Raw genomic sequence first — 17,819 nt, 5'->3', positions numbered from 1 at the left:
CGTCATCATCTATTGATGCACTGAGTGTGTTGAACATGACAATTACACCATTTTGACTGACAGGGGCATTGACTGCCACAGGAAATAACAGCAATCAAGTCATCCCTTTTTGTAAAAAACATTGTCAGGACAGCCTCCCTTAACAGACTTTATGGATGTCAACTGACATACTAGCTGTAGTACTAGCTGTAGTAGAAAAGAGGAGAAGAAGATTAAATAAAATATAAATTGGAAAAGATGGCAAATGTTCAGTTTGAAAACATATCACTCAATGCCCATCGCAATTAAAGAGTATTCAAACAGATGGTACATATGATTTCAATACAGATATTCAAATCTAGTATTTGATGTTTTGTAATTAGAATAAGTGCATTCATCACCAAAATATTCAGAACTTTGTAATTTGATTTCAATTGTTTACGGTGAATCATGAATGGTCATTCTAAAGCATGGCGGCCTTGGCACTGTAAAAATACGACCAGTAAATGGTGCAGCTAAAATGGAGAAGAATAAAAAATGTGTCCAACGTCTGCTACTGTATGTGTAAGAATCACCCCAGCAGTGTCACCCCGACACAGCTGTGTAGAGCTAGAACTGTCATTCACTCAGTCATCGTGATACCTGAGCTGCATTTGGACCTGCTTTATAAAAATATTGAAGAGTGAGGTCTCAATAAAACATATCCCCAACCGTTTGGCGCCGTTCACCCACCTCATTATTATTACTCATGAACTTTTGAACTTTTGAACTTGCACTCACTGGGATGGATTGTGATGGTGACCTTTGACTTCCAATGGACAATCAAGTCTGACTATGATCACAAAGATGGTCATCAGGAGACTTAGATTTAATGACCTCCTCTATCCAATGATGCAACTTCACCTTCATATCATTGTATTACTAGTCAGAGACTATGGCTGGCACAATTATGTGAAGTTTAGCCTATATACTAAAGGTCCAATTGAAGTTGCACATTTTGTTAAGTAATTGCCATCTGTAATGTTGTCTGTTCCAATTCTGAGGTACAGTAGATTATTAAATATTTGAGTGCTGTCATGCAAGGAAGGGCTGGGCTTCAGGAGTAGGGCAGAGGAMGCAGAGTGAAATACGACTGCAGTGTTGGAGTGTGGCGTACAGGAGGCAGGAGGGAGACATTACCTTGGTGTCACCCAAAACGATCTAATGATCAAAATGACCTCAGCAGCCAGAGTCACTTTGGTAATCTCCTGCTTAATCACTGTTTGTTTTAAATGTCATGGGCTCACAGTGGATCCATCCGGCATGGCTGATGGGCCGTGGTTCTGACTCCTGACACCCGTAGCCTACTGCTCCCTTCCACCACAGAGACGAGCTCCCTAGTTTAATTGCTTTTCACAAACCAGCACCCTAGGCTTCACACTCGTGGACGTTTGGTTGGACTGAGCCAAAGTCGTGCATGCGAGGGCTCATCCTGCTAGTTGCCATAGCAGCAATCTGTTTCCCAAAGTTGATTTTCAAGTTCTTCTTTTAAAAACAAATTTCACTGCTTCTAAAAATCGACCTGAATTGACCTGAATGTTGGGGGAGATGTTGGTAATTGCTGGTGCTTGTTGAAATATTGGGAGCACCAATTTGGCATACAATACTTTTCAAGTCCTCATTATTTCTACACTCTTGCGCTGGAGAGAGTTTGAACAATCTCTGTCCTGCCTCATCATGTCACCGCCTCCCTCGCCCATCAGACGACTGCTATGCAAGTTCCATGTTCACCAAATGGACGCCGTTTGACATTATTTTACATCCTGCTCCACCAGGAAGTAGGAGCTGTGCCAGGAGAAAATACAATGCCATTCAAACATACCATTATCTATCTGTCTGCTCAAATGTAGTTTCTCTTTAAGAAGAAGAAGGTGCTGTCCTGTTGTCCTGGGAGTGACAGTGGGACTAGGGTAGTCTCCTGCTTATTGATGGCCATTGTAATGCACCGTTATTAATTATGTTTCACACACCCCGGGAATATCAATTTCATTCTACAGCAATCGATCTCAACTTGTATCCTAACAATGGGTCTTAGCCTTGAGTGAGCAGTGGTCGTACAGATTCAGCAGAAGCTGCATGCGGGCATGCACACACAGTCTCTCATTCTCTCTCTTACATACACAATAAACAGACACAGCTCATACCTTACTGTCACGCCCTGATCTGTTTCACCTGTCTTTGTGATTGTCTCCACCCACCTCCAGGTGTCACTCGTTTTCCCCATTAGTCCCTGGGTATTTATTCCGGTGTTCCCTGTTTGTCTGTTGCCAGTTCGTCTTGTCATGTCAACCAGTGTGGTTTTCCGTGCTACTGCTTTTTCTTATCTCTCTTTTGGTAGTCCTCCTGGGTTTGTCCCTTGCCTGCCTTGACTCTGAACCCGTCTGCCTGACCATACTGCCTGCCCTGACCTCGAGCCTGCCTGCCACTCTGTACCTCCTGGACTCTGACCTTGTTTATGATCTTTTGCCTGTCCCTTGGACTAATAAATATTAGAGACTCAAATCATCTGCCTCCCCTGTCTGCATCTGGGTCTTGCCCTGTGCCTTTATACTTACAGCACGCTAAGAATTATTACAGCACAAAAAAGTGAAACATAAAACATTGGGCATGCTGAAATACAGTACCGTACTATGCACACTATACTGTATATGGCCATATATAACATGATTCCATTTCTTTAAATCTCCTTTTAGTTTTGCATTTACATCCTACATTATTCGGTATACCAAACATACTTTTATTGATTTAAGTGCCACACTATAATAGCTGTATGCCGACTTYGCAATGGTTCATGTTGACAACCAATTAGGTCATTATTCAATTCCCATGCACCTCAAGCATTTCCCATATGACACTATATTCCCACAACAATATTCTGTTCTATTTATTCAAAAGCTTTCAATCATAATGAGATGTCTGTTAACGAATGCATAATATCCTCACTAAGTCTAGGTATTCTATTAAAGGAATGTTACCAGTCCTATCACCAGGTCATAATATAAGCCCCAGATTATCTTGTGGTGTAGTCCATTCACAGCCCCCTCAGTGGAGAGAGATTCATTAAGAGGGAGGGATGGAAAGAGAGGGAGCGAGAAAGAGAGAAAGAGATGTATTCTAGTCAGAGCTACAAAAGCCATAACACCCGTGCACAGGTATATGGAGGTGTGAGTCTCATTTCTGGGCATCGTTCTATATTTTTATAACTACAACCCCAAATGTGTTAAAGGTAGATAAGAAATATGTGGTACAATAAGACTCTMACTGTATTTATTTGTCATATTCTAGCTGTAATCAAGATAAAGTCATGTTTTGCGGCTGCTCCACCTGTTAGAGAATCAACATAATTTTTAAACGCTGCGCTTACTCACAAGTTTCTCCTGTTGAGTTTATGATTGGCACCCTACCAGCCGGGTTAATATGGCTCCAGTTGATGATTAATGTAAGATTGTCTATATAAATTCAATTTGGCACCAACCCAAATCAGACTACATTTGCACAGAGAAACAGTCTGGCTTCATCTTTTCATTCAAATGGGTCTGTCTCCATGGGGAATAAAAAAAGAACTGACAATGTTATGGGCAATCTAGGTCAATGACACATAACACCAGATCACACAATATCTTTATTAGCCCAAAGGTGGTAGAAAGCCATTCTTCATGATGACCATACCCACTGGGCACACACTGGTTGAATTAACATTGTTTTCACATAATTCCAATGAAATTACGTTGAACCAGCGTGGAATAAACTCTGAATTACCGTCTGTGCCCAGTGGGTAGCTACAGTATTTGGGCAGGCTATGTGTACTGTGTTCTGGCCTGTTTTAAAAGCTGCCAACCATGTTTGACACTAAACCTAGACAGTTTGTAGCCTCCCTTTCCATTTGGAGATGGAATTGACCAGGAGACCAAAGGTCCCTAGCAGTATCTTCTTAGGTCTTCCAGAGCCAACATGTTTCCTCTGTTACAGTAATCAGTATGTCCAAACAGTTTTTATTTTCTTCTACACAAACCCTCCTTCCTTATCCGCCTGGAGACATGACCCTTAATCTGACTTTGGGATTATTTATTTCAATTGGTGAGGATGAGAAATGCTCCCAACATGCTGGACTGTATCAATTACAGGGCATAATTAGTGAGTGAGTGTCTCGGGGAGATAAAGAATAGCATTAGAGAGACACAAACAGAGGGAAATTTACTTCTTCCAGGGATTTTCGGCTAATCCAATTTCACCGAGACTGTTTATGCGCCTGCACGTTTCTTTGAAGTGTAAATGGTAAAAGAAGCAAACACATACAGTAATGAGCCAAAGAAATATCAACGTCTCAGCATAAGAGTCTATTCAGGGGAAAACAATGGGCCTTTTGGCAGGAGCACAACGGAGAAAATGCCCAAACATCAGACTATTACATACCGTAGTTCATCATAGCACACTAAATCCCACCCTTCTATTTATGTATAGCCAATCACCAAGCACACAGTACACTGACTAAATAAAGTTAATTGTAGTCTACTAGCATCCTGCAGAAATCCGAGTGGTCACAAATAAAGTGGAAAGAGCTGAGGCATCCAAGCAGTACAGAATGCCGTAAGTTAATGTGGGAGAATTACTGAGGATAAAACCATTTCATTTAACAATTTTCTTTTATCTTTGAAACATTCTGAGCTACCACAATATCCCCTCTCCCCATAGAGCATCAGTATGTGAGAGAGATTGCAGGATTCCCTCTGTGCCATAGCTGGAGGAAGTAGGGGTGCTGAAGGTGCTGAAGCACCTCCTGAATTWAAAAAAAAGTGTTATTTTTCTTCACAAAAGTAGTGCACTGGGCCTTTACTAGTCCCATATTAGCGGGCTGATATAGCCCCCACCCCCAAACATCTTCCCACGGCTAAGCTCTGTGCCCCACATGTAAATAATGCAATTATTTTGGTAAACAACATCCAAGGTATGAACTATGAGTTGGAGGATGAATGCATGATCATAATGTTAGTTGAGGTTACAATATTGTGTCTTTCTCCAAGAGAATCTGGGCTCTGCTGTTGGCCCTGCCGCTTGAAAAATAAATGTGACGAAATAAATAATAAATACACAAAACTGTAAAGCCTGTTTGGGAGTCAGATTGTCTCAGTTCAGTTGAAACTAAGTTATCTTTCTGACACAAATATACATGTATTCCATGATCCTTGGCACCAAAACAATATCATGCCACCAGAGGTTTGTCGGCATTTAATTTAACATTACTACCTGCTTGGGCCCTGTCCCCGCCTGTCAGCTATACACAGCTGGGCATGGAGTGAACAAGGCCTTCTTGTCACTAGTGGGGATACAGTGTGCTACAGWGTTTGGCTGGGAGACTGTCTTTGCTAGAAGGATGCAGGTCCCTGAGAGACTGTTACAGAAAAGCCCACATCTGCTTCCTAAGAATGTCTAACTTTCACTCAGACAGAGAAAAGCTTTCAGAAGGGGCCGCAGGTTTATTGGCTGCGAGATCAGCAGCAATCAATGTGCTCTAAATCACCTTTGCATGTCCTGGGAGAGCCTCCTTCTCAGAGAAACACTTCCAAATGAATGTAATTTTCATGCAAATCCTCTCAGCTCGCTACTTATTGTTCTGCAGCTGCGCATAATGCCTCCACACTAAGAAGATGCATTACCTGTAATATTATACACTCTGTCTCTAAACGATCTGCAGGCATTGAGGCAAAACAGAGAATCACGGAGTAATTGGTGTATGTGTGAAAAGGCCTACCTACCTGTGCAGAGCCTGGATCTTCTCCGCTGTGATGTCCTTCAGCAGCTCCTCCAGGAGGTCTGTGTCAGTGGGGGGTTCAGGGGTGGGCTTGTCCCTGATGTGGGCGTAGTGGCCTATCAGTAGCCCCAGGATAAAGAGCCCTACACCTGCAAGCAGGTACTTGACCAGGCTGCAGCTGCTTCTCCGCTGGCCCTTGGGTGAAGCCCTGGTGAAGTGGGAGATGTAGTTGGGGTCCTCCTGCAGCCGCTCAAACCTACCGTGTGGAGAGACGGACACAGAGGGCTGGATGGGCTCCAGGTCTGGGTCTGGATCAGCACGGTTGGAGTTGCCCACGGTCCGATGCTCCACACACTCCAGCTGGAAGCGGTCCAGTCCTAGTCCCGGGTCCTGTAGCTCCTTTTCCATGTCCCACTCCAGGTCCAGGGCGGATGCCTGCAGTTCCTCCCGCTCCAGAGACCCTTTGTGGGCCGCACGCACCTTCCTGTACGCCATGCCTTCAAGACCTGGATACAAACAGATTACACAGAGGTCTCTGTTATTATCCCAGGTTAACAAGAGCACTGAATGAGTGGTTGGTTAACAGCTAATCAACCAAATTGATGAACTTAACCTTTCAGTATATCATACAYACCTACATTGAGAGAGCCTGTGGAGTTGGACCTATGCACTGCATTACCACTGACGGGCATGGCACACACATTGTTTCCTGGGCTTTCATCACCATAACAATTCAAAGGTGATGTATTTATATGGCCCAGGGGTTGAACTCCAGCGCCCTAACTAAATAGTAAAGAGCATTCCCACGAAACCCAATTAGAGCATGCTAAGTTCACTACAGCTGCTGAAGCAGATCATTAAGGGAGATGACTGAGTGGGATCAAATTCATAAAATGGATCCCAGTGTCTTAGTATACCATCACATTTAACTGTCCCTTTTACTGACACTGTTATCAAACTCCAAACAGCAGCCCAATCGATAATAACTAAAAAATCCAAACTGCCGCGAAACTCAAAAGCACACCAAAGCCACTTATTCTTTCAAAGACATTGCATTAAAGACTTTCTTTAAACAGACATTAGAGTGAAATCTGTTGCTATGAAAGTTATACTGCACCACCCTGAGCAGCAAGAGAACACTAAGTGATCTCTCTGAGCAACACTTTTCTTCAGAGAAAGGTTTATCTAAAAGAGAAGAAAAAAATTATAATTTTAATATGGTCCCTTTCACATTGTATACTTTAAAGTCAGAATGGTCATTTCATTTTGTGTGGGTGTTTCAGGGAGAGGAGGAAGAAAAGCTTGTTCCATGCCTGGATCTGACATCACGTGGCTGTTTGGGGTTTCAGGCTAGGTTTCAATATAAGCACTTTGTGACATCTGCTGATGTAAAAAGGACTTTATAAATACATTTGATTGATTGATTGATGGTAAGAATGCAGCATAGATATAGGCCTGAGAATTTCCCCACATCAATCTTCAATGCGCCACTAAACGTCCATTATTTCTGCAAGGAGTCAGATAAAAGATCCCCTCTCTGTCAAGGGACAAACTTAATTTTAATACTGACCCTTGTTGACCAATAGTTCAGAACGCACGCACGCACGCACGCACACACACACACACACACACACACACACACACACACACACACACACACACAACACACACACACTCCCCCACCAGCCTTACCCCATGTGGACTGGCATAGTCTACTGTACATATGGTGGTGAGGGGAAACAGCAGCTCTCCCATGCAGAGTGACAGCTGACATTTAATCACAGGAACACCAGCGATTTAATGCCTTTCAACTCTCAGACAAAGCCATCCATTCTAATACTGTCTTTGACTTTTCCATGACGGATGCCAGACTGAGACCTCACATGGTAAGGTATATCAAATGCATGCTTAGCATTTTATTAAGTATCAGTAAAAATAAAGCCACGTTCTTGAGCATGAGTATTTTATTTTGCGTTTTATTAGGTGCCCTGGTATTGCTGGTTCTTGTTAAAATTTTAAGAGAGAGTACATAACCAACCCAACCTTTAAGAGTACATAACCAACCTGCTAAAGACCTGCAAATCAAGTTGCTATTGCTACCTTTTATTCATACACCCTTATTCGAAAAAAAGGTGTTATCTAGAACCTAAAAGGGTTCTTCGGCTCTACATAAAGGTTCTACATAAAGGTTCTACATAAAGGGTTCTACATAAAACCCAAAAGGGATCTACCTGGAACCAAAAAGGGTTGTCTTATGAGGAGAGCCGAATAACCCCTTTAAATCAAATCAAATCAAATTTTATTTGTCACATACACATGGTTAGCAGATGTTAATGCGAGTGTAGCGAAATGCTTGTGCTTCTAGTTCCGACAATGCAGTAATAACCAACAAGTAATCTAACCTAGAGACCTTTTTTGTGTGTATGTATGATCTATGAACTATGAATTGCAGTCATTTTTGTAAAATTGCGCCGGAAGAAATGGCAGCAGTTTTACGGGCGCCTAACCAATTGTGCTATTATGTGGGTTTTTTTTGCGTTATTTGTAACTTATTTTGTACATAATGTTTCTGCCACCGTATCTTTTGGCAAAAAAGAGCTTCTGGATATCAGGACAGCGATCACTCACCTCGGATTAGACAAAGATTTTTTCTTCAACAAGTAGGACGCACAGGATGTACTTCAGACACACGACAAGGCCAACATCCCCATCATTGGCAAGAGAAAGAGATGCAGGTACAGAGGGCACAGAGCGGGGTGCCTCGTAAGGATCCGCAGACGGCGAATGGGAAAGCTACCGTTACCACCAATATTACTTGCCAACGTGCAATCATTGGACAATAAACTAGACAAGGTACGATCATGAATATCCTACCAACGGGACATCAGAAAATGTAATATCTTATGTTTCACGGAATCGTGGCTGAATGATGACATGGATATTCAGCTAGCGGGATATCCATCCACACTCTGGTAAGACGAGGGGGGAAGGGGAGGTCTGTGCATATTTGTAAACAACAGCTGGTGAACGAAATCTAAGGAAGTCTCTAGATTTTGCTCGCCTGAAGTAGAGTGCTTATGATAAACTGTAGACCACACTATTTGCCAAGAGATAACAACCTATCCCTCAACATAATCAAGACAAAGGAGATGATTGTGGACTACAGGAAAAGGAGGACCGAGCACGCCCCCATTCTCATCGACGGGGCTGTAGTGGAGCAGGTTGAGAGCTTCACGTTCCTTGGAGTCCACATCACCAACAAACTAGAATGTTTCAAACACACCAAGACAGTTGTGAAGTTTCCCCCTCAGGAAACTAAAAAGATTTGGCATGGGTCCTGAGATCCTCAAAAGGTTCTACAGCTGCAACATCGAGAGCATCCTGACTGGTTGCATCACTGCCTGGTAAGACAACTGCTCGGCCTCCGACCGCAAGGCACTACGAGGGTAGTACGTACGGCCCAGTACATCACTTGCGGTGTCAGAGGAAGGCCCTAAAAATTGTCAAAGACCCCAGCCACCCCAGTCATAGAATGTTCTCTCTACTACCGCATGGCAAGCAGTACCGGAGCGCCAAGTCTAGGACCAAAAGGCTTCTCAACAGATTTTACCCCCCAAGCCATAAGACTCCTGAACAAGTAATCAAATGGATACCCGGACTATTAGCATGGTCCCCCCCAACCCCTTTTTTACGCTGCTGCTACTCTCTGTTTATCATATATGAATAGTCACTTCAACTATAAATTCGTGTACATACTACCTCAATTAGCCCGACTAACCGGTGCCCCTGCATATTGGCTACTATCTGCATTGTGTCCCGCCACCCACCACCCGCCAACCCCTCTTTTACACTACTGCTAGTCTCTGTTTATCATATATGCATAAGTGCATCGATGACATCATCCCCACAGTGACTGTATATTTGTATTTATTTTATTTTACCTTTATTTAACTAGGCAAGTCAGTTAAGAACCTATTCCTTTTTTCAATGACGGCCTAGGAACAGTGGGTTAACTGCCTTGTTTAGGGGCAGAACGACAGATTTTTACCTTGTCAGCTCGAGGACTCGATCTTGTATGTACATATCCCAACCAGAAACCATGGATTATAGGCAACATCCGCATCGAGCTAAAGGCTAGAGCTGCCGCTTTCAAGGAGCGGGAGACTAATCAGGACGCTTATAAGAAATCCTTTTATGACCTCAGACGAACCATCAAACAAGCAAAGCATCAATACAGGATTAAGATTGAATGCTACTACACCGGCTCTGACGCTCGTTGGGTGTGGCAGGGCTTGAAAACTATTACGGACTACAAAGGGAAACCCAGATGTGAGCTTCCCAGTGACGGGAGCCTACCAGATGAGCTAAATACCTTTTATGCTCGCTTCGAGGCAAACAACACTGAAGCATGCACGAAAGCACCAGCTGTTCTGGATGACTGTGTGATGACGCTTTCGGTAGCCGATGTGAACAAAACCTTTAAACAGGTCAACATTCACAAAGCCGCTGGGCCAGACGGATTACCGGGACGTAATCCAACTGTCAAGTGTCTTCACTGACATTTTCAACCTTTCCCTGACCGAATCTGTAATACCTACATTTTTCAAGCAGACCACCATAGTCCCTGTGCCCAAGGWAGGGAAGGTAACCTGCCTAAATGATTACCGCCCCGTGGCACTCACATCGGTAGCCATGAAGTGCTTTGAAAGGCTGGTCATGGCTCACATCAACAGCATCCTCCTGGACACCCTAGACCCACTCCAATTTGCATACCGCCCCAACAGATCCACAGATGACGCAGTCTCAATCACAATCCACACCYCCCTTTCTCACCTGGACAAAAGGAACATCTATGTGAGAATGTTGTTCATCGACTACAGCTCAGCGTTCAAAACCATAGTGCCCTCAAAGCTCATCACTAAGCTAAGGACTCTGGGACTAAACACCTCCCTTTGCAACTGGATCCTGGACTTCCTGACGGGCCGCCCCCAGGTGGTAAGAGTAGGCAACGACACGTCTGCCACACTGCTCCTTAACTCAGGGGTGTGTACTTAGTCCCCTCCTGTATTCCCTGTTCACCCACGACTGCGTGGCCAAACACGACTCCAACACCATCATTAAGTTTGCTGACGACGCAACCGTGGTAGGCCTGATCACCGACAACGATGAGACGGCCTATAGGGAGGAGATCAGAGACTTGGCAGTGTGGTGCCAGGACAACAACCTCTCCCTCAATGTGAGTAAGACAAAGGAGCTGATCGTGGACTATAGGAAAAGGCGGGCCGTACAGGCCCTCATTAACATCGACGGGCTGTAGTGGAGCGGATCGAGAGTTTCAAGTTCCTTGGTATCCACATCACCAACGAACTATCATGGTCCAAACATACCAAGACAGTCGTGAAACCTTTTCCCCCTTAGGAGACTGAAAAGATATGGCATGGGCCCCCAGATCCTCAAAAGGTTCTACAGCTGCACCATCGAGAGCATCCTGACCATTYCATCATCGCCTGCTCGGCATCTGACTGTAAGGCGCTACAGAGGGTAGTGCGAACGGCCCAGTACATCACTTGGGCCAAGCTTCCTGCCATTCAGGACCTACTGTATATAATAGGCGGTGTCAGAGGAAAGCCCATGAAATTGTCAGAGACTCCAGTTACCCAAGTTATAGACTGTTTTCTCTGCTACTGCACGGCAAGGGGTACCGGAGCGCCAAGTCTAGGACCAAAAGGCTCCTCAACAGCTTCTACCCCCAAGCCATTAGACTGCTGAACAATTCATAAAAATCGCCACTGGACAATTTACATAGACCCCCCCTCTTGTACACTGCTGCTACTCGCTGTTTGTTTGATACCTATGCATCGTCACTTCGCCCCACCTACGTGTACAGATTACCTCAACTAGCCTGTACCCCTGCACACTGACTCGGTACCGGTGCCCCCAGTATATAGACTCATTATTGTTATTCTTATTGTGTTACTTTTTATTATTACTTTTTATTTTAGCCTACTTTTAGCCTATATTTTCTTCTTCTCGAACTGCACTGTTGGTTAAGGGCTTGTAAGTAAGCATCACGGTAAAGTCTACACTTGTTGTATTCGGCGCATGTAACAAACAAAGTTTAATTTGATTTGATGCATAGTCACTTTAACCATACCTACGTGTACATACTACCTCAATTAGCCTGACTAACCGGTGCCTGTATATAGCCTCGCTACTGTATTTAGCCTCGCTACTGTTTTTCACTGTCTTTTTACTGTTGTTTTTATCTCTTTACTTATCTATTGTTCACCTAATACCTATTTTTTACTTAAAAATCACACTGTTGGTTAAGGCCTGTAAGTAAGCATTTCACTGTAAGGTCTACACCTGCTGTATTRSGCGCACGTGACAAATAAACGTTGATTTGATTTGTCATTTTGACTGAAATCAAATGAGACAACTGATAATATGGTGAATGTACAATAGCTGCCAACACGTGATCGATCACCTAATTGCCTAGGGCAGGCATGAAGACATCACAACTAACTGTATCTGTTAGTCTTCTGACAACACATTCAAATGGCATCACACTGGCCTGTTTATCTACTCATCTATTCCTGTTCAAGTTATACAAAAAAGAACAACTCTAAGTGTATACAGAATATATTGTATATGTGCAGTATCCTTAGTAACTATAGTTCTTATAATGCCCTGATAGCACTCTATGGTTAACCTTCAGGGCACACAATGGAATACAAATCTGTTTGTGGATCAGTGTTGGAGAGGGGAGAATAACATTGGGATACTGAGGGTAACCCTCTTCTTTAACTTTCAACCCTTAGATGCCATTGACAGAGAGATTGAAAGAAAAGCCCAAGACTTTTCTTGAATGCCTGTATCTGTAACCTTATTATTTATTCATATAATTTCCATATGTTTCAATACTGATGAAATACTGAACAAAAATATAAACGCAACATGTAAAGTGTTGGTCCCATGTTTCATGAGCTGAAATAAAAGATCTCAGAAATGTTCCATATGCACAAAAAGCTTATTTCCATTCAAATATTGTACACACATTTGTTTACATTCCTGTTAGTGAGCATTTCTCCTTTGCCAAAATAATCCATCCACCTGACAGCTGTGGCATATTAAGAAGCTGATTAACAGTATGATCATTACACAGGTGCACCTTGTGCTGGGGACTTCACACAGCCATTGAAGAGGAGTGCAACAATATTCCACAGGCCACAATCAACAGCCTGATCAACTCTATGAGAAGTAGATGTGTATGTGTAGCATGAGGCAAATGGTGGTTACACCAGATACTGACTGGTTTTCTGATAGTCATCCCAACCTTTCATTAAAGGTATCTGTGACCAACATATGCATACCTTTATTCCCAGTCATGTGAAATCCATACATTAGGGTCTAACTAATTTATTTCAATTGACTGATTTCTTTATATGAACTGTAACTCAGTAAAATCCTAGAAATTGTTGCATGCTGCATTTATATTTTTGTTCATTATAGTAAAAGAGAAATGTGTGTGTGTGTGTATGTCCGTGTGTGGAGTAGGTTATTCTGCGTGGGCATGTGAGTGGGTGAGAGCGGGAGAGGGTGGGAGAAAGAGAGAGGACAAAAAAATAGAGAGTAAATATTTCCCAGCACAGTCCTGCCTACCCATCATCTCATCTGACATGACCTTGTCAGTTGCCGTAGTTACAAAACATGAAGCCAGCTGTCGATCAGTTTAACTGTTGAACATTTCACAGAAGGGCAAAGAAACTGGAGAAAGGTGACGAGAAAAACTTAAGCAAATTATTGCCATGGAATACCTACAACTCACTGCACAACATAAGCAACACACAATGCCAATGCTGTTGCCAAATAAACAGTAGCATACTCTATTTCATGGACAGACACAAATGCCAATTGTAAGTGTAGTAAGTATATGCTTGGTCAAGAACTACTGTGGGCCAACAGTGGCTGGAACTAACGCTGCACTAGCCCGGAGGAATAAGAGGAAGCATGGCTGCTGTGCTGTTTTGCTACAGTACTATCCATTTAGAACCAGCATTTGGCCCAGCTCTCAGAATATGTTACTGGCCTGGGCCACCAGAGAAAAGCTTTATTTTTATAGTGCTCATGAATAAAATATGCCATCCCCAGGGTGTGGCCCAAATAATTCAACTTTATGGATCTCTGCATTAAATCTCAATGTACAGTAGATGGGGCCATGTCTAAGAATGCTAGACAAGGAACAATAACATGCACCACATCCATTTCCTCAGATCTGAGCCTGTTTTCTGCTCTGAAATCAGAAGAAAGTCTTACCTTCAAATCAACTCATAGGTTGGACTTTCTGGTATTATTATTGGTATTGTGTGTACACCACGCTCAAGCATTTAATTGTATTTCAAATTTTTGTGGAGCTGAGTGTAGTAGTTCTTGTACACACAGAATCCATACATAGAATACTTCCATTATGATGTAATTCTAGAAAATTATTATGTGCAATATCTTTTTCGTTTTTTCAGTTTTTACAGAGACAGATAGCTTTGTAAATGTAAAAATAATAATCTCATCAATGTGTCACGACTTCTGCCAAAGTCGGTTCCTCTCCTTGTTCGGGCGGTGTTCGGCGGTCGACGTCACCGGTCTTCTAGCCATCGCCGATCCATTTTTCATGTTCCATTTGTTTTGTCTTGTTTCCACACTCACCTGGTTTCAATTCCCTAAATTACATGTTGTATATTTTCCCTCTGTTTTCCCCCTTGTCCTTGTCGGGAAATGTTTGTTGTATGTATTGGTGCCAAGTATGTTATGGTGTGCGACGGGTTTTTACCCACTTTCTTTATTTWGTATGTTTGGTTTTCGGAGTTTGTAAGGAAACATGACCGAATACAAACAGTGTAGCTATTCCCTCCGCAAGGCAATCAAACAAGCTAAGTGCCAGTATAGAGACAAAGTAGAGTCGCTATTCAACAGCTCAGACACAAGAGGTATGTGGCAGGGTCTACAGTCAATCACGGATTACAAAAAGAAAACCAGCCCCGTCGCGGACCAGGATGTCTTCCTCCCAGACAGACTAAATAACTTTTTTTGCTCGCTTTGAGGACAATACTCAAACGGCCCGCTACCAAAACCTGCGGGCTCTCCTTCACTGCACCCGAGGTGAGTAAACATTTAAACGTGTTAACCCTCGCAAGGCTGCAGGCCCAGACGGCATTCCCAGCCGCGTCCTCAGAGCATGCGCAGACCAGCTGGCTGGTGTGTTTAKGGACATATTCAATCAATCCTTATCCCAGTCTGCTGTTCCCACATGCTTCAAGAGGGCCACCATTGTTCCTGTTCCCAAGAAAGCTAAGGTAACTGAGCTAAACGACTACCGCCCCGTAGCACTCACTTCCGTCATCAAATGAAGTGCTTGAGAGACTAGTCACAGGACCATATCATCACGCATACTGACACCCTATGATCCCTACTGCCAATTGTTGCTTACCGACCCAATAGGATCCACAGACGAAGCGCAATCGCATACACACTGCACACTGCCCTAACCCATCTGGACAAGAGGAATACTATGTGAGAATGCTGTTCATTGCGACTACAGCGTCCGCATTTAACACCATTACGTACCGCTCAAAATCGTCATCATAGCTCGAGACCGTGGTTCGACTCCGCCCTGTGCAACTGGTCCTGACTTCCTGACGGGCCTCCCAGGTGGTGAGGGTAGGTAAAACATCGTCCACCCCGTGGATCCTAACCATGGGGCCCAATGTTACTCCTGTTCACCACGACTGTGTGGCCATGCACTCCTCACTAATCATCAAGGTTTGGCGGACGACACTATCAGTGGTAGGCTGGATTACCAACAACGACGCGACGGCCTACCAGGGAGGAGGTGAGGGCCCTCGGAGTGGTGGTGTCAGGATAAATAAACTCACAACTCAACGCAACGAAAACTAAAGGAGATGATTGTGGACTTCAGGAAACAGCAGGGGAGGCACCACCTATCCACATCTGACGGGAACAGTAGTGGATGAAGGTGGAAAGTTTTAAGTTTCCTCGGGTGTAAATCATCTGACACTCTGATTGGTCAACCCACACAGACAGCGTTGTGAAGAAGGCGTAGCAGCGACCTCTTAAACATCAGGAGGCTGAAGAAATTCGGCTTGTCACTAAAAGCACTCACAAACTCTCCAGATGACTAATCGAGAGCATCTGTCGGGCTGTATCACCTGCGCTGGTAGGGGACTGCTCGCCACAACTGTATAGGCGCTCCAGAGGGTAGTGAGGTCTGCACAACGCATCACCGGGGGCAAACTACCTGCCTCTCCGGACACCTACACCACCGCAATGTCATGCAGGAGGCATAAAGAGCATCAAGGATCAACAACATCCAGCCCACTGCTGTTCACGCCCGTTCTATATACCAGAAGGCGAGGTCAGTTCAGGTGATCAAATTAGGGAGAGGACTGACAACAGCTTCTATCTAAGGCCATGCAAAGACTGTTAAACACCACCACTAACATTTAGTGGCCGCTGCCACATATCTGACTCAACTCCAGCCACTTTAATAATGGGAATTGATGAATATCATGTAAAAATGTATCACTAGCCACTTTAAACAATGCCACTTAATATAATGTTTACATACCCTACATTACTCATCTCATATGTATATGTATATACTGTACTCTATATCATCTACTGCATCTTGCCATCTTTACGTAATACATGTATCACTAGCCACTTTAAACTATGCCACTTTATGTTTATATACCCTACATTACTCATCTCATATGTATATACTGTACTCTATACCATCTACTGCATCTTGCCTATGCCGTTCTGTACCATCACTRATTCATATATCTTTATGTACATATTCTTTATCCCTTTACACTTGTGTGTATAAGGCAGTGGTGGGCCGTCAGGGCCAGCAAGGCCTTCTCTGCTGGCCTGAACATCATCAGAATATAATTTTTTTTAAATATATTTTCCCACAAATATGTATTAAATTATTCCCCAGAGTAAGAGTTATACTATTCATTTCATAGCTTTCCTCTTGGTTGCACTGCTTCCAGCCCCAGGTTGAGATTTGGAGGGCTGGTCTTTATGTTAGATCTTTTATCCAATCATATTCAGCCATCATGTGTTGCCAGGGGTCTAAAATCTGCCCTCCGTCCTTCAGAATCAACAGTGCGGGCGCTTGTAGCTTAAAGTGAATGGAAATTTAAATTTAGTGTCAACCAATCAGCTTTAGAGTGGCTATTGTACGCCTGCTGGCTGGCTCCAGTGTTACACAGGAGCCAGCTAGCAGGCGTAGTGCGTGCACGTCTTTTGATTGGATTACCAATATTGAGAGGCAGGTCCTATGGGCAGGTCTATGCAGAACCTCAGAACTAGGAAACTGAATTTGATAAACGAATTAATTCGCGTACTACTAAGCTGTTTTTCAACCCACAATGGCGGAAGGAGGAGAAGATATCGATTTGGTCGAGGATATAATTATAACGCCATTCTCAAGACAAACTTTTCAAGAAAAGTTAGACATTGTAAGGAGAGGTCGCCCGACGCCGACGCTACAAAGCCTGTCACAGGTGGGAAAGGGGTTCGTTCGCCACTTTCAAAGTTCCAACTACGAGCGCTATCAATGGTTCACAGGCTCCGACAAGCACTGCAAACTGTACTGCTGGGAATGCCTATTATTTGCAAGTGATCGATTTGGTGTTTGGATCCACACTGGCTTTGCAAACTTYAGTTGTCTAACCAAGGCAGCAATGAGACACCAAAGTACGGCTGGGCACTTACAAGCAATGGTGCTTTTGAAAACTTTTGGGGACACCCGAGTGGATCTACAGCTCAACGAACAAGCGCGCAGGGCAACGGAGCTGCACAATGAAAAGGTGACGAAAAATAGGGAAATATTGAAAAGACTCATTGATTGTGTCATGTTTTTGGGTAAACAGGAACTTTCATTTAGGGGACACGATGAAAGTGAAAGTGCTGACTGCCAACAAACAAAGGGAACTACGCTGGGTATAACCTGGAGCTTCTTTCCTGT

At 43.6% G+C, this 17,819-nt stretch overlaps 1 protein-coding gene across 2 annotated transcripts in view; it reads right to left on the bottom strand.

The window, feature by feature from the left end:
* Positions 1-17,819, bottom strand: part of LOC111975853 (inactive N-acetylated-alpha-linked acidic dipeptidase-like protein 2) — a 310,771-nt gene that overhangs the window by 206,536 nt on the left and 86,416 nt on the right. For both annotated transcript variants that reach the window (XM_024004505.2, XM_070447599.1), the window contains exon 2: positions 5,772-6,273. In XM_024004505.2, the coding sequence (XP_023860273.1) occupies positions 5,772-6,273 (502 nt within the window). The remainder of the gene's footprint in view (positions 1-5,771; positions 6,274-17,819) is intronic.

This window comes from Salvelinus sp. IW2-2015, linkage group LG16 (genome assembly GCF_002910315.2).
Source record: "Salvelinus sp. IW2-2015 linkage group LG16, ASM291031v2, whole genome shotgun sequence".
NCBI lineage: Eukaryota > Metazoa > Chordata > Actinopteri > Salmoniformes > Salmonidae > Salvelinus > Salvelinus sp. IW2-2015.
Note: the sequence above shows the minus strand (reverse complement) of the source record. Positions and strands in the feature narration are given on the sequence as shown.